General features: G+C 39.6%; 2 protein-coding genes across 2 annotated transcripts; one reads left to right on the top strand and one right to left on the bottom strand.

Annotated features, from left to right (window-relative positions):
* Nucleotides 1-760: 760 nt before the first annotated feature.
* LOC124064206 (dendritic cell-specific transmembrane protein) lies at nucleotides 761-3,486 on the top strand. The gene is made up of 3 exons (XM_046398439.1): nucleotides 761-2,009; nucleotides 2,061-2,397; nucleotides 2,486-3,486. The coding sequence occupies exons 1-3, from the start codon at nucleotides 934-936 to the stop codon at nucleotides 2,531-2,533; spliced, it is 1,461 nt and encodes a 486-aa protein (XP_046254395.1). The 5' UTR covers nucleotides 761-933; the 3' UTR covers nucleotides 2,534-3,486.
* Nucleotides 3,487-5,374: 1,888 nt separating this feature from the next.
* Nucleotides 5,375-15,356, bottom strand: dpys (dihydropyrimidinase). Its single transcript, XM_046400040.1, has 9 exons — nucleotides 14,862-15,356; nucleotides 13,271-13,429; nucleotides 12,932-13,111; nucleotides 11,219-11,408; nucleotides 10,794-10,950; nucleotides 10,502-10,643; nucleotides 9,551-9,693; nucleotides 6,631-6,838; nucleotides 5,375-5,879 (listed from the first exon to the last, which is right to left on the bottom strand). The coding sequence occupies exons 1-9, from the start codon at nucleotides 15,111-15,113 to the stop codon at nucleotides 5,820-5,822; spliced, it is 1,491 nt and encodes a 496-aa protein (XP_046255996.1). The 5' UTR covers nucleotides 15,114-15,356; the 3' UTR covers nucleotides 5,375-5,819.
* Between the last annotated feature and the right edge of the window lie 307 nt (nucleotides 15,357-15,663).

Here is a 15,663-nt window from a genome sequence, read left to right as displayed (position 1 = left end):
TCAATAATCATTCACCACATTTTATTAGATCATATTTTAACAAACACGAGTAGGTAGCTGCAGTTAAAATTTGTTTAAACCTGCTCTAGTGTTAAACAAATCATTTGTTTGCTGGAGGTGCGATCCATGAACAATAACGTGTGATTTTGACATCAATATTTTGATTTATTTATGACAGTATAAAATTAAAGGTACTTATGTTTGAAATACATGGGTTCATGAGGAAAAATGAATTACATACCTTAGATTGGTGCAACAAAAGTTTTATAAACAAACACTTTCTCATTACATTCATAGGCCAAGACTTCATCATATACATAGAACTCTCAAATATCAATACTGCTATCTGTGCTGGTACCTGCCTAAAACTCATCGCATCCATGTCTTCAGACAGGAAACAGCAGCAGAATGTCTTTCTGCACCAGTCAAAAAAAGCCTTGGTCGCCATCGTCAGTCCTCATTTTGTCCTCGTCATCCTGCTCTGTACTGATGACAAGTTGGTGAACCTGTGACTACAGCAGAATCTGGTTCTTTTTGGGTTCCTTACAGTTGTCCTCCTCTGACTGCGTGAGAGGAGGATGGGGGGGGGGGTCCAAAATACCAAGTATTAGCTCCTGTGTGCTTCTGCTTTTGGTTGAAAAAATAGGGATGACTGGGAAATGACGAATGTCTGAGGTTTGAGGCGACAGAAGACTTCCTGTTTTACCAGTACTTAAGGAGACTGCATGCATGAAAACAGATGCCAGCTTTACACAGCAGGTTTGTTCTTTGTGATTTTATTAAATTAATGTGTAATGTTTCACATTAAAAATCAGATTTAGCAGAAAGTTTAAGCCAAATAGTTGAACATTAAATGGTGGATATCATTTGCAACTATTTGTTCATCTAAACTCTCTTTTGTCTGTTGCACTCCAGTGTTGGTTTTCCCCTCTTATGTCCAGGATGCTGGTCTCACGGACGGCAGTACAGCAGAACCTCAAGGATATTGGTTGTCTGTCTGTGGATGTTTTTCTGACTGGTAAAAGGGATGGCCTTCAAACAACTCTCATCCTCCTCCTCACCTGCAGCTTCTCCAGCCTCCTGCTCAGCTCCCTGCTCCTCCTGTACCTCCTCTTCACGCTGCATTATGAGCTAGCTGTGGCTGGAGGGATTGCTGGCTGCTTTGGGATACTACTAACAGTTGCCCTCTTCCTATCAAAGAGGATGAGATGCTTAGGAACTCTATTTGTGATCTCTGTTTTCATGAAGAAGAGTCGGAACCTGCTCTTGACTGCTGGGACCAGTTTAGTGGTACTTAGAAATATCCGCAATACCTTGGAGAACCTCACAGGCCTGGTCAAGGGTATGATTTGCAACCTGAAAGCCAAGAAAGCAGCCGTCATTGCTCCATTCCGTAACTATGTGAAGATGTTGAATTGGATAGGATATATGCTGAAGGGAGTTACAGACTTAGGGGTTTTGAACCTTGACCCTCAGCTTAAGGTTTCACCCAGACTGGAATCAGAACAATTCAGGGAGAGACTCAGTGAAGCAGAGCAGAAGCTGAACGAAACTGTGAAGTACGTACAGTCTCTTATGAACACAGTCTCCTCCGTGGCCGAAAGGTTGTTCCCTGCTATTAGCTTCCTCGTGCTCATGATGTTTATAGCCCTGCACATAAAAAAATTCTGCAATGACATGAAATATGATAACAGATTCATCAGCAGCAGATTTGTTCATTTTGACGAGAAGCAGAAGGCGGAAGGAAAGCCCCACGTCCTGCCCCTCACGCCGGAGGAAGAGAAGCTGTACACCGCTGTCCCCTCCGTCCGTCCCACTACCAGAGAGGGGAGAGCCATGCTGAAATTTGGTGTTCCAGTTGTTTCCCATTTTGTAGCGTGGGTCCTGTTTATAACTCTTGATGCCTTACTGTACTGTTGTATTGATATTCTAACAACAAAGTTATCAGAGCTGGAGCCATTCCATGTCCCGTTGTTAATGAGCTTTAAAGTAAGTATGTTAGTGAGTGCGTGAGAACATTTACAACTGTTGTTCCAGTCAGACAGCCACTGATTATTTATTTGTTTATCTTCTCAGGAGATTGCAACTTTAGTAGGTATAACATTTGGTGAGGAGACCCATCAAAAAGACTTTTCCTACTCTGTGACTCTGTTTGAAAAGAAGTGTCTTCCTGAACCCAAGCTGCTGCTCTATGACTCTGTAGCTCCTTTGGCTGCCATCCTGCTCACCTTGCTCGTTATGGGTCTGATGGCTGCCAAAGTGGCCCAGCTCAGGCTGATGGTCTGTGAGCGATTCTTCTCCACAGCTGCCGAGGCGAGAGTGGAATACCTGCATGCCAAAATCCTTAGGAAGAGGTTAAAAAGGAGGATGTGCCTCCTCACATCACTCTACTTAAAGGTAGGCATTAGTGAATATTGTGGGTAAATCTTTGTGTATGATGCATAAGGGTGAAATCTAATCTTTTTTTTTTTTCTTATCATTTCAGCCACATTTCTGGTGCCCTCTGCTCTTCAGGCCCAAAAAGGATCCATGATGCTTGATGTTTTTTGGCAAATAAGAAAGCAAATAGATTCTGCACCTCAGTGATCTCCTTATTGCAGCGTTGTACATATTTTTAACTCAACTTTGAAATACCCCAAACTCAAAATCCCTCAAAACAGCAGGTAGTTTCTTTGGTAATCAGTCTATGTCTATAAACGTCCTGTCAGTCAGAAATCTCTGGTCAGATCTCAACTACTTGCTTCATCGGACGAAAACAAGGTCACATCATACTTCAGACCTGATGTGACCATGACTTGGACCACTATTAGGCCTTCTGTTATTTACTCTTTATATAAATAATATTACTTTTCAAACTGAACGACTGAATTTTTCTTTTGATGATACCATCTATACTGTAAACCTTCAGTCCACTTTGATGACCTCCAGACCCCTTTTATTCATTTAAAGCTTGTTTTAAAGTCCAAAAATACAAAAAGTGTTCATTTCCAAAGTGCAGTCAGCTTTGATGTTCACAGCTGATCATAGAAATCAAATGGATACAGTGCAGTATAGGGAGCTTTTTTCTTTTTCTTTTGCCTTTTCAGAATTTGGAACCATTATACAATCCACTGTGCTACTGCCACTGGATTATGGAGATATCAGTTACGGAAACAACTGAATTATTATAACACTAGATCAGACTATGATAAATTTAAAAGTCCTACTAATTCAGGGGTGGAAAAGCTAAGATGTGAGTATGCACCTTGTAACTGGAATAAACTGAAAACGACTGGGTCTTTAAACTCAAACTAAAAGGGACTTTAAACTTCTAATTTATAATATTTGTGACTGTGTTAGCGTGTGTGTGTGTGATTTTATTTGTGAGTGAATAGTGTCGTGATCTTGTATACGTGTTTTTTTAACTACATGTATAGATACAGTAATTTTCTATACGAATGATTTTTTTTTTACAATAAATATGTACTGCTCAGAGACAATATTTGTTTCTACCTGTACGATGAAATTGTTCCTTAGCAGGCTATAGTATTTAATAAGGTGGTCAGTGTGCTAATTGACAGCAATGGTAGCCAACGATTCATCGATTGAACATTTTGATTACAGAAATCAAATTATAGACCATAAATGCAGAGTCTTTGATTCATTCCAATTTAGCTTCAATGTGCACTCAGTAACATTACATTCGTTACATCATATTCATTATATAACAAAGCAGCTGACGGTATTCTGTGAGGAGTGTACCCCAAACTGTCAGCATAATCTATGAGTTAAGAGAACATCCTGTAGATATTTAAGATGGATGCCACAGTAATCAAAGAAATTTATTTAATCTCATCAGAGTTCTTGGGCTTGTTCGAGGCATTGAAATAAACTACTTGTATGCTTCATTTTAGCGATTTACAATTATGGACACATGATGAAAGCGGTGGATCCTACCATTTGTTAGCACTAAACCATTTTGTCTTGAACGACAAAGAAAAAGGCAGAGGTCTGTCTCTGTGTTTTACCTCCAAGTGTGACCCTTCCCTGCAGAGAGTAGAACAGCGATTTGCTTATATAATCGAAGACAGATGTCCCCTACATGTGCAGCGAACAGCACTATCCTATTTCCACTTACACAATGTCACTGTTCATTAACATCTCACGGGTGTTAATGATTTTTTTTTTTAACCTTTTGGTTCCTTCATATCACTTTTCCATCAGCTTGCCTCCCAAGAACAACTTTGTTCTAGCTGATTTAATGTATATTGTTTGATCCCATTTGCCTAAAACTATTTAGTTCATTCTAACTTATGGTTTATTCTTATCATCTAATTTAAAAGTGTTATTCTTTATTCTCCTTCCAGCATGTACCAGGGCAACAGAATCATGTATAAAAAAAGATCTCTTTTCCCTTTTTGTGTGTTTTCCTGCATTGTTATAATGTTGTGTTATAATTAGTTACCAAAAGTGAATACCGTTAAGCCAAGAGTAATGCTTTGTATGATTGTTGACATGCTCCCTAATATGAGCGTATTACAGTGTGGTTGGAGGCCACCAATTAACAGTTGACTTTAAAAAAGAACTTCTTGACCTGTTGTCATGAATTACTTGATAATGTAAAAATACAAGTATGAACTCTTTTATGTGGTCTAATTTTTTAAAAGACAAAGACCGTCTTCCAGTTTAGACTACATTTTTCTAATCCTGCTGAAAATGCTGTGACCTCGATTTAAAAAAAATACTTTCAGTTATGAATTGATTATTACCTCAATTTTTAATTTACTTTTAAAGTTCAATCAAAGTTCTCAGTGTTCCTTGTTGTTTACTTCCTTAACTCCAGTTCTCCAACAGACATATAAAGGTGCATCTCACCATTTTCAGAAATACTTCGTCTTGACCGTACAATCCAGCACCATTACTTCCACAGTCACAGGAAAAGAGGAAGGAAGTGGTACAGCTCAAGGATGAGTAGGTCCTCTGTGACTCATACGTTGCCACTGACCCGTGTGGCAACCTGATAAGCTCACATTATGTCTCAAGTGGCCCTGTGGCATAATACCACGCCAGCATGCCAGCCCAATAGGAAGCTGCCACATGATGCTCGGTGACAGCCACAGACTTTTTTACCATGGGAAAGTATGAACGCATGTCCATACATGGGCATAGATGGTGTGCATGTGATAATGTGCAATCCTACTGAATATGCAAATACGCAGTCAATCTGGGTCAACAAAGTAAATCGTAATGCTTTTCATGCATGCCAGTGTATCTTAATGAATATTTCTTCAAAGGGAAGGATGCTTTTGGGTGTGAAACATCAGTCCTGCTACCAATGGCAACAAGCATCTAAGAATTGAAAATGAAAAAACAGCCAATAAGAGAAGGATTATGCACAACTAAAGCAGGTAATGATTTTATGACACAGTTAACAATAATATCCGCAAAGAACCAATGACATGAAGCATAAGGCCCATTTTCAAGCCTTACAGTGAATTAATTGCTTACTTGCATCATGTCTGTTTGAGCAAATGTAATTTTCAGCAGCAAAGTGGGCTCTACTGACCTTTGTACTGAGCACAGCTGAACTGGAAACAGAGTTAAACAAATATAACAAAGGTATTATCAGCCAACAGAGCATTGCCCTGAGTGTCGGAGTTGACGGGAAGACCAACACTTCAACAATGACTGAACATGACTAGCAGAAATGTGCAAAAACAGTCACATGTTAATAAAGTAAAAAAGTTTATGAGTAGGACAGCATTCAGTTGTTTTGGCTTTGGTAGCTGCAGACACACAGCTGGAGATTTAAAGCACCTTTCATATTCTCGGTCAGTTGCTCACACAGAAACAACTTTGCCTTCATAGGGCTTTCTGATCACAGCTGTAGGCTTCCCCACCTGCAGGCCAAATACAAAGCAGAAAGAAAGGTTAAGTGACCTTTGTGTATACCTCTCTGTGTCTCATCAGGATCTAGTTGCTTTAAATTCATCATAAATCTGAATTAAAATGACTCCCTCACCCATTCATTTATTATGCCCTTAAAATTTTCTGAAATCGAGAATTAGATGAGGAAGTTGACATTGTTGTCACGTCTGTATGGTAAATATGAAGACAGAGCAAGTTAACAGCTAGCATAGCTTAGCTGGATCACAGCCTGGTCTTGCTGGCCTATTACTAGGTCAGGTAAACCAGTGACGACTAACTGTCTTGGCCACTTGATACCAAACACCGACATACTGGCAGTGTGTTATTAACCTATTTACATATTCAACACGGCCGGACAAGAATGAGAGCGACCAAAAACAGTAAAACTGTGGCCCGTAATACCAAAACAACGTGATAAATGATGCTAAAAACCTTCTCCTGAGAGAAATCTAGATTCAGGTTAGTTCTTTGTAGGTTTTAGTCCATTTTTGAAATAAAAATATGATACTGATACTACTGATACCACATATTGTTTCATTGTCTTTTAGGTTTTTTTTTTCTTTTCAAAAAATGACTTCATTCTAAAATAAAATGGCCTAAAGCAAATTTCATGTATCAAATGTATAAAATAAGGAGTGATTTCTGACACACACTCAGGACATGTTTCCTTATACTAATTGAGGTGCTATTTTCTAGTAATAAAACTTGTGGAGCTTGACTGACCTCCTCCCTTTGCCTGATTCGCTTGTAAACAAACTGAGAGAAGGGTTCTCTGTGGATGAATTTGCCGTGCCCTGGGGACACCTTCAGCTGCCCTTCCTCATAGACCACTTTGCCTCTGGAGATGGTAATGACAGGGACGCCGTGGCACTCCATGCCCTCGAAGATGTTGTAGTCCACAGCCTGGTGATGGGTCTTGGCTGAGATCTTCCTATCAAGGAACAAAGATACAACTACAGGTTGGAAAACAGCTACTGACAGCTACTTAACTTAACTCCTTTATCACAGTCAACTGTTGTGGTAAGTGAGGTAATCTCTGCATGCTTTCTGAATACCGAAGCTAAAAAAAAGAAAGCATGCAAGCATACGTAAATCTACTGTGAAGCCATAATGCATTCTGTTCTTCTCTGAAACTGATTGAATCGGGCCAAGATGTGCTTGTACACAGCATCGAGCTACTGCAGCTCACTTACTTTGTAGTAAGGGGCAATATACTATAATGTATTATTCACAACTTTTGCTCATGTGATGCTGTCCGCTCTAAAAAGGCTGTAACAGTATGTTGAACAAAAAAAAACTTTGATGCAACACAAATATTCATCCGAACAAAGTTAGCACTGCTGCAATGGAGGTAAAAATGATTAACACTTACTTCGAATGATTTATCGAAAAACACTCAAATAAATGGCAAGAAAGGTTTTAATCAAGAAATGCATATTTCAATACTGTAATATACTACTACTACTCTAATGAGGTATTTCTACTTTATTTTCCTTGTCTTTCCAACCTAGTATTTCTTAGTATTTTATTATTTACTTCAATGATGCTTGGTTTTTGGTCTTCGCTGTCTCCTGAGAAAATATCTGGCTTTCCAGCTTCTACATGCTGCACAAGGTGAGTTAGTTTCTGGCTTTGTATGTCATTTAGGTCTGGGCAGGTAAGATACGAGGTGAGAACCAAAACTGCAAAGGTGTGCACCAAAATGGAAAAAAAAAAAGGGAAAATGAAAATGATAAGCTGAAAGACACAAACATACTCTATGGAGCTGAGGCTGTAACATTTCCCTGTGAGTTCATCATTATACTGACCTCTTACAAGTAGTCATGTGAGACATTGTTAATATTAAATGATTGTTTATAAATATAAAGAACCATTGCATATCCTTATCAGCAGTGGCAGTAGCAGTAGCAGTAGTAGTGACAGTAGTAGTAGTGGTAGTTGTAACTAAATGAGCACATTAGGGTCATCAGGGTGGTTGAATGACTTCTTGGAAAATGTAATATTCTCTTAAAGAGTAAGCCAATTACAACACTATGTTCTGCACAGTACAGATTGATGATGTCTAATAAATAAATAACATCTGACTGAAAAGTCTAAGTCAGCAGGTATCAGTGAAATATGTCTGACTCAGCCAGTTCCATGAAACATGTTGAATGACTTTTTCTTTCCCCCATTCACACAGGCACTTTTCCTTTTGGTTTGTAAAGCCAGACACCATACCCAGTGTGCACTGACGGAAACAAGATGTACCCTCATTATTCAAGTAGCCTAATTATGAGACACAAGGCAATTGACTGAGCTTCCGAGGCATTTATGGTTATGCAACTGTTTGTGGCCCCTGGTCCCGGATGTTATGAAGTGACACTTACGCTGAAGGCAATTAATTGCACAGTTTCACAGATGAATTCACGGCTGCAGCAATGAAACATGAGGCGCTCTCATGCTTGAAAGGCATTATAACATCAGCAGACATGCACACACGGTAAAGACAGAACACACAGCAGCAGTGAAACAAAAAGACCATGTCCAATGGGTGACAGGCCTGAGAGGATCAAAATACTGCAAAGCACTCCACAGTGAGAAGTGAGAAGGTGTCAGGTCTCACACAAGCTTTCCCAATGTTACCAGTGAATTCATTTACAGCAAATTACACTGGGCTGTAATGTGTTCTCTTCCAATTCACATCAGTGGTTAGTGACTTCCCTGAGGGGCTTAGCCCAGATACTCCAGCAAACAGAACAGTGCAGTGCAATTCTGGGTTATATAAGCCTGTGAGTGCTACAGTATGCAAGCTACTGGAATGCAAACTGTCCTCTGTGCCTGCATGTGTGCATGTGCACCACAGAATAGCACATCTTCCTCTGCTTCATATCTGGGACTTGGTTAGAATGATAAGAAAGCGGAAAGAAACAGTCACATGATTAGTTTTTATTTAGAGTTGTATGTTATTATGTGCTGCCTGCTGAAAATAGCCTTAATACTGTGTGCTCTGTACTATGAAAAATTGGTTTAGTTCCCACTTGAAATATTCGTCATTTTTATGATCCTCACCATGACCGTCAGCATCGTCCCACTGATGCTGTGCGCATCTTGCTTATGTAAGTGTGTTAGAATCCTTCCTAAAAAATACCCAAATTTGGGTAAGAATTAATCACCTTCCTAAAAAATACCCAAATTTAGGAAAGAATTAATCATCCCAACAGTCTATTTAATGACTGATGAATGTGATTCATATGTAAATAGTGTTGTGCTTTAATTTGCAGCTATAGATAAGTGATGACATACTGACTCTGGATACTGCACAGACGTAATCAGCTTACGTGGCGGGTTAGTGTGCGTGTGTGTGTGTTGAGATGGCAAAAGATGAAAGATGCATCACTTCTCTTTTTAGCTGCCTGTATCTATATCCAGCAAGCTTTACTGCTAAACTTTAGAAACCTTATCTTATTCAACCAAATGCTTGATACCCTGAAGACATGTTTGCCCAGTGTTTCAGCAGCACCATCTGCAGTTGAAGCTGCTGATAGCACGGGCAGAAACTTAATGCTTAAAGGTGAGAGCACACAGAATGTGCACTGAAGTTTTTCATTGCCATATTTCTTTCTTCTTCTTCTCTGCTGAATGGTTGCAGTTGGGTCCTCACCTTGTCATCTTGGGGTCCCATATAACCACATCAGCATCCGAATTCTTGGCGATACGGCCTTTCTGCGGGTAGAAGTTGAAGATTTTTGCTGCGTTGCTGCTCGTGACAGCTACAAATCGATTCTCGTCCATTTTGCCACTTTGCTGAGGGGAGGAAATGCACAAAGCAGCTGCTTTGAGTGAGATACCACAGTGAATGACAACAAAATAGAGAATTAGCAGACCAAAGGTCAACGGCTAACTGTGCAGCGGGCAACAATTTCCGCCAAAATATCAACTAATGTGTGATGTGTAAGCAGTGTTGCATGTGGTAAATCTTTCCAGTGGCCTTGGGGCAGCCGGGCTAAAACACTGTTTTCACAAGAACGGTGAGAAAATGCATCATCTGCTCCTTGCTGCAATCTGCAGCTCCCACAGTTTACTACCTTTTCTGTTTGTATTGTACAAAAACCGAAATACTTGTATTTCAGTTAAAAAAAAATATGAAAAAGTAAAATATTTAGCTTTAATGCATTTTGAGGAGGGTACAAACTGAATGATGTAAATTTATTTATGTAATGCCCAGTAGGATTTAAAACATTGTCCAGTGGACTCATGTCTACTCTGGACGCATATACAAGGTCCAGAATGCTGGACAATTCTTCATGACTTGATATCTGCAGATAAAGCAGATAAGATTATGCCTATTCTCCTAATAATTTGGCCTCTATACAAAATGAGTCAGCTTTGAATATGCATTACAGCTGATGTAAGATATGTGCACATTGGGACTTTAACTCAAAAAGCACAGTTTAATTTGAGGTTATGTTGTTGCTGGCCCTGTTTCATGCTTTTTATTCAGCCTAGTTCCTCTTGACATATCAAACTAATGACAAGAAACTGCATTATAGCTGACTTAAATCTCAGTCTTGACCAGTGACCGATAAAGAGCAGTCACACTATCGGCTCATACCACTCCTTTCTCCCAGATAACAGACATCCTGTCCTCGACTCCGTTCACTCCGTTGGGGATCTTGGTGAAATCGTCTTTGCCGAGAGCCTTCTGGCACACAGAAAAGGTGCAGTTGTCCGTCCCCGTCACACTGAGGTCATCACTAAAAGATTTGATGGATGAGTGACAGAACAGATGCTGGAAATAGCAGATAAAAATAAATACTAACAGTTATAACTATTAATTCATAATGACATTTTTAGAATCTGTACTGACATTATTGTTTGGTTGCTAAACTTTTGTTTCCACCTACTTAGCCAGTAGGTCCATGAGGTACCCAGGGGTGCTGGGGTCAGGTCTGAGGGGAGGACCCATGACAAAGCTAGCAGCATGGGCCCACTCTTTGTTCCAGTAGTGAGTACCGTCAGTGCCCAGTCCAGCTGCAATGGGCTCCCCGAACACCACACGCCCTGTAGAGAGAGAAAAATACATTTTCTCTTTTTACCGTTTCTGAGGTCACATGATCATAGTGGACCAGGGGTTTAAAGTGTTTCAGACTTTTCAACCATGACAGGAAGAAAAATCAAATGGAAACATTGAAATACTGGACTTTCTAAGCATGAAAAACATAAGGATATGAACACTGATATTGGCTCTGGCCTTTAATAGGCCATGTAGGGCCATCATCTCTCAACCTTGCCCTGTTTCAACAGCAGGTGGCAGCAAGCCCATGCTCACCATCTCTGCGTGCATTAGACACCACCTTGGCAGCAGATTTGCTCATGACATGGACCACATACAGCGGGCAGTTGACAGAGTGGGCGATGGTGATGGCCCGCTGGGTGGCCTCTGCCTCCACCTCCTCTGGCCGGCACAGCTCATGACCCTCGGGCCCCGTGATGCCCATAGACAGCATCTTCTTAGCCCCCTGTGGAGTCCCAGCAGGACAACAAGGAAGGAGAAAGGTTAAAGGGGATGGAAGAATAACAACAGCAGTATCTGTCCAAGCAGACACCAAACAGATTGTATTGAATACTAATACTGCAAAGAGCAAAGAGCTTGTTAAAACCTGAATCAACCATTCAAAGCAGTACTTACACTAGTTCTTATTCTTTATTTTTGGGGTTCCACAGACCTCAGTGCTGCTTATGTAAAAATGTCAATAACAGCGAATCAGACATTTTTTCCCTTTAAATATTTTTTCCTTTGCTTCAGATCCTTTTAAACCTCATATACAGAAAAATAATTTAAAAATGTGTCTTCCCATCTGGGTTTGCACATTTGATGAGAGTGACAATAAAGCATTTATTTTATAACAAATAGGGGAATATTTCATGCTTTCTATATGATATATGCAACTAATATATATTCATTTTGTTTTCCCAAGTCATTCACAGACTATACACATGTACAGATAGTGGTGTTACATATGCTTTGAGACCAGAGGAGCTGTTCGACTGATTAACAGAGACTGACTTATGAACAAGTACTGCTGCATACAAAGTCAGTGCCAATCACATATATAGAGAACATTCAAACCCATAGTATCTGACCATGTTTTAGAGCTGAGACCTCTGACCCAAAGATTTTCTGTAGCAGACTTCTGAAATGTGAAATTAAAGATTCATTTGCGATTGTGTTCAGGAGAGATTTTCATGAAATAAGTACGAGGTCTCACTCTCATAGAACAGTGATATGGATGTTTTTTAGTTGTCACAAAAAAATAATTTGGGTTAATAATACAAAGTTATGCTTGCTTAAACACATTTTTGAATGTCAGTATTAATGAAGAGCTCCCCACCATGAGACATGTTAAACTTTTTTGACATTTGCTACCCCCTAGTGGTGAAATTTTGTCATGACATTTGAGAGAATACATATTCAAAAATACACACAAATCTATGGGGAATAATTAATTATGAGGAATAGTTATTTTGACTTCTCAAAGCAGAAACATACAGGTGCAGCTAATATTATTAATTGTGGATCATTTCAATAGCAGCATTTCAAATTATGGCAATGAACCACTGAGCACCGCACAAAGGCCCTGGAATAAACACATCTAAATAAAACATTTAGACACTGGACAGAACAAAAGCTACATTTGGTCTTTCATCAAACTGCTTTTCTGAACATTTAATCTCATTACTTGCACAGGCAGTGTAAACGGATATTGAATGACCTAGAATATGCAGGGAAAATAATGAAATGTCTCTTCATTCAAACTTTTTACAGATTCTTGAAAGATACTTTCAGCTTTGCTATTACTGAAAACTACTGCGTTTTCTGTGACTATTGCTGTCACGGAGTCTGCTCTTCTGTGGCAGCATGCAAATCTCTTGAAGCACTCAGGTCAGCAGTAGTGTGAGAGTTGAAATCACACACATAACAAAAATGGGAAAAAACATCAATCTGCCAGTTTCCATGAATACACTCTGTGCTCATACTAACCTCTGCAATAAGGTCTCCATTCTCAGCATGCACCTGGGCTATAGCTCCGACCTCCTTACACTGGGAGAAGGCAGCATATAGCTCAGAGTCCTGCAGCATGAACACGTCTTTATACGCCATAAACATCTTAAAGGAATTCACTCCTTTCTCTTTGGTCAGTGTCAGCATCTCTTCCTTGACCTGGAGAAGAAAAGGGTATGGAGACGTGCATGCATTATTTCCATACAATTCAATAATAATAATTTCTGACCCTTGTTTATTTGGAACTGGCAAACATATATGTAATCTTTGCCAATATACTTTTTTTTTGTGCTTGTGAATGGTGATCTGTTCATTCACCTTGTCACTCCACCACGTGACAGCGACATGCAGCGAATAGTCGCAGCAAACCTTGGGGTCAGCTGTCTTACGCCAACAGTCGTAGGCCTCCAGGAGAGATTTTCCCTTTTGGGGGATGACAAAGTCCAAGATCATCGTAGTCCCTCCTGCCAGAGCGGCCTGGTCAAACACACGTTACCACACGGATTTAAGTTAAACATTAACTTCTGAATGCTGCAAGTGCACTGACACTTCAAGAATTGACTGATTCATGTAGGATAATTATTGCCTACTGATGCTCTGGAGAAGGCCTGCCAGAATATTTTATAACTAATTTTTGATTAAATTATGACTCTGGCCTTTGCTCCTCTGTTAGCCGCTTCATGTCACCCTGATGCCTAAATTATAAAACTTGTGACTTTCATACTTCTAACAAAGCTGGTCTTTGTTCAGAATTTTTTTCACATCTTCTAGATTATGTGCTTCACTATGTGCTTTGTCATAACTTAATCTTAAAGTTAAATTACACAAGATCAAGATTTTGTTAAAAACCTTCAAAGTGAAAAAGCAACATGAATGTCAAATTGACGTATAAAATGTTTTTGCAGAAACACTCTCAAAATATTTTTGATCATTAAATAAAGATATTAATCAAATGCCAATATGCACTATAATGCATCAGTAAATATCACACAGGTGTTTACCACCAGTCACAGGACATTAGACATACTGCAAATTCTTCAATATCAAAGTTATGCTTACATTCATCTGTAACACAGTGGAAAGTCTGGTTAATGTAGCATGCAGTGTTAGAAATTAACTAGTACATTTACTCAAAAAGCTAGTGCACTTAAGAGCAATTTGGAGATACCTATACTTCAGTATCTCCATTTTCTACTACTACATATTTCTGTACTTCTACTTCTATACTATATTTAAACTCAGCTGTTAAGCAACCTAATTTGCAGTTTCAAATTGATAATAAAAATAACCAACACAGCAAATATGATGCCGTACTGTAGATTAATTAATTAATATTTATCCATGAGTAAAAATTCAAAAGCAACCCAGCAGTATCTAAAATAAATAAAAGAGTCCTGCAGCATCATTAAAGTGATAAGCAATAAAATAAACATATTACACATTACTCTAATAGGTATGACTACTTTTGCTTCTAGTATTTTAAGTACCCTACATTTTCATACATGTACTGAAACTTCACTTACAAAAAAGTTGAATGCAGGACTTTTACTAGTAACAGAGCATTTCTGGACAGTGGAACTGGAATTTTCACTTAATTCAAAGATTTGTTGACAGATGTGCTGGTAATCATGCGGATGAGTATAATGCTTGTGCAAGTAAATGCCCCTCTTAGTATTAAAAGTTTATTTTAACTTTAAGTAAATAAATGGGTAAATAAATAGGACCTTGTGTTAAAAAATAAAATTGTTTAATAGCTATAATTAATAAATCAGAACAGCGTCTTAATGTGAAGGTAACACCGCTTACTTCCGTTCTTATCCTGTTACTTTGATGCACTGTGTGATGCACAGACTGTGTCTGCAGCTCAGTCCTTGTCTTTCCTGATGCTGTGTGAGTACTGTATGTTCACCTTGGTGCCGATGTGGAAGTCGTCCACAGCCTTGGTGCCCATGAACGCCAGCTCCATGTGCGTGTGCGTGTCGATGCCGCCCGGGATCACCAGCTTATCGGTGGCATCGATGACTCGCACTCCCGACGGGATCTGGAGATTCAGTCCGACCTCTACTATTTTGCCATTCTCAATGTAGACGTCGCTGATCACGGAGCAGTCTTCGTTCACAACTTTGCCTCCTTTTATCAGGATCCTGCTGGGCTGTGCCATTCCTGCTGTGCGCCCTGTGCTTCGAGTGCAGGCCTGTTACAGCGTCAGATGTTGTGCAAACCGAACCGATGGCCGAGTCTGACTGAGCGCTGAGTGATGTTCAGAGACTTACTAAACGGGTGGAGGTCAGCTCCAAAGTTCATGTGAGATATGGATGTCTACGCCCGAGCATTCCAGATATTTCAGCTCCTGCAGTGTATGAAAGCAAAGTTAGTGTGCCAGACACGGCTCCGCCTCCCTGTCTGTCAAGGGGAGTAAAGTGAAATCATCTGTTGTTGTTGTAATGTTATTAAACAACAAACTGAAACAAATTTGGTCTGAATACTGGCTTTCAATTTGCGACTAGTTAATCCAGCCTAATGAGTAGTTTTTTTCTTCTCATTTCACTGCGTGCATTTGGAGTTTTAAAGTTTGACAAACATAAACTTGTTTGAAATCATGACTAGATTGACTCGCTAGGGGGCAGAAAATGAGCAGTATCCGTGTGTGAGGGTCTTGACAGGTTTGAAGTGTACTGGAATGTCATGAATGTGTTGAAAAAACTAGTGAG

This window comes from Scatophagus argus, chromosome 9, assembly GCF_020382885.2.
Source record: "Scatophagus argus isolate fScaArg1 chromosome 9, fScaArg1.pri, whole genome shotgun sequence".
NCBI classification, from domain to species: domain Eukaryota; kingdom Metazoa; phylum Chordata; class Actinopteri; family Scatophagidae; genus Scatophagus; species Scatophagus argus.
The sequence above is the reverse complement of the archived record's forward strand: the minus strand, read 5'-3'. Positions and strand labels throughout refer to the sequence as shown.

Coding starts and splice junctions, on each gene's coding strand:
- LOC124064206 (XM_046398439.1), top strand. CDS start 934: ATGTCCAGGATGCTGGTCTCACGGACGGCAGTACAGCAGAACCTCAAG. Junction 2,010..2,060: donor GTAAGTATGTTAGTGAGTGC/GTGAGAACATTT, acceptor CTGATTATTTAT/TTGTTTATCTTCTCAGGAGA. Junction 2,398..2,485: donor TCACATCACTCTACTTAAAG/GTAGGCATTAGT, acceptor TTATCATTTCAG/CCACATTTCTGGTGCCCTCT.
- dpys (XM_046400040.1), bottom strand. CDS start 15,113: ATGGCACAGCCCAGCAGGATCCTGATAAAAGGAGGCAAAGTTGTGAAC. Junction 13,430..14,861: donor ACTTCCACATCGGCACCAAG/GTGAACATACAG, acceptor GTGTTTGACCAG/GCCGCTCTGGCAGGAGGGAC. Junction 10,644..10,793: donor CTCATGGACCTACTGGCTAA/GTAGGTGGAAAC, acceptor CAAATCTTTTAG/TGATGACCTCAGTGTGACGG.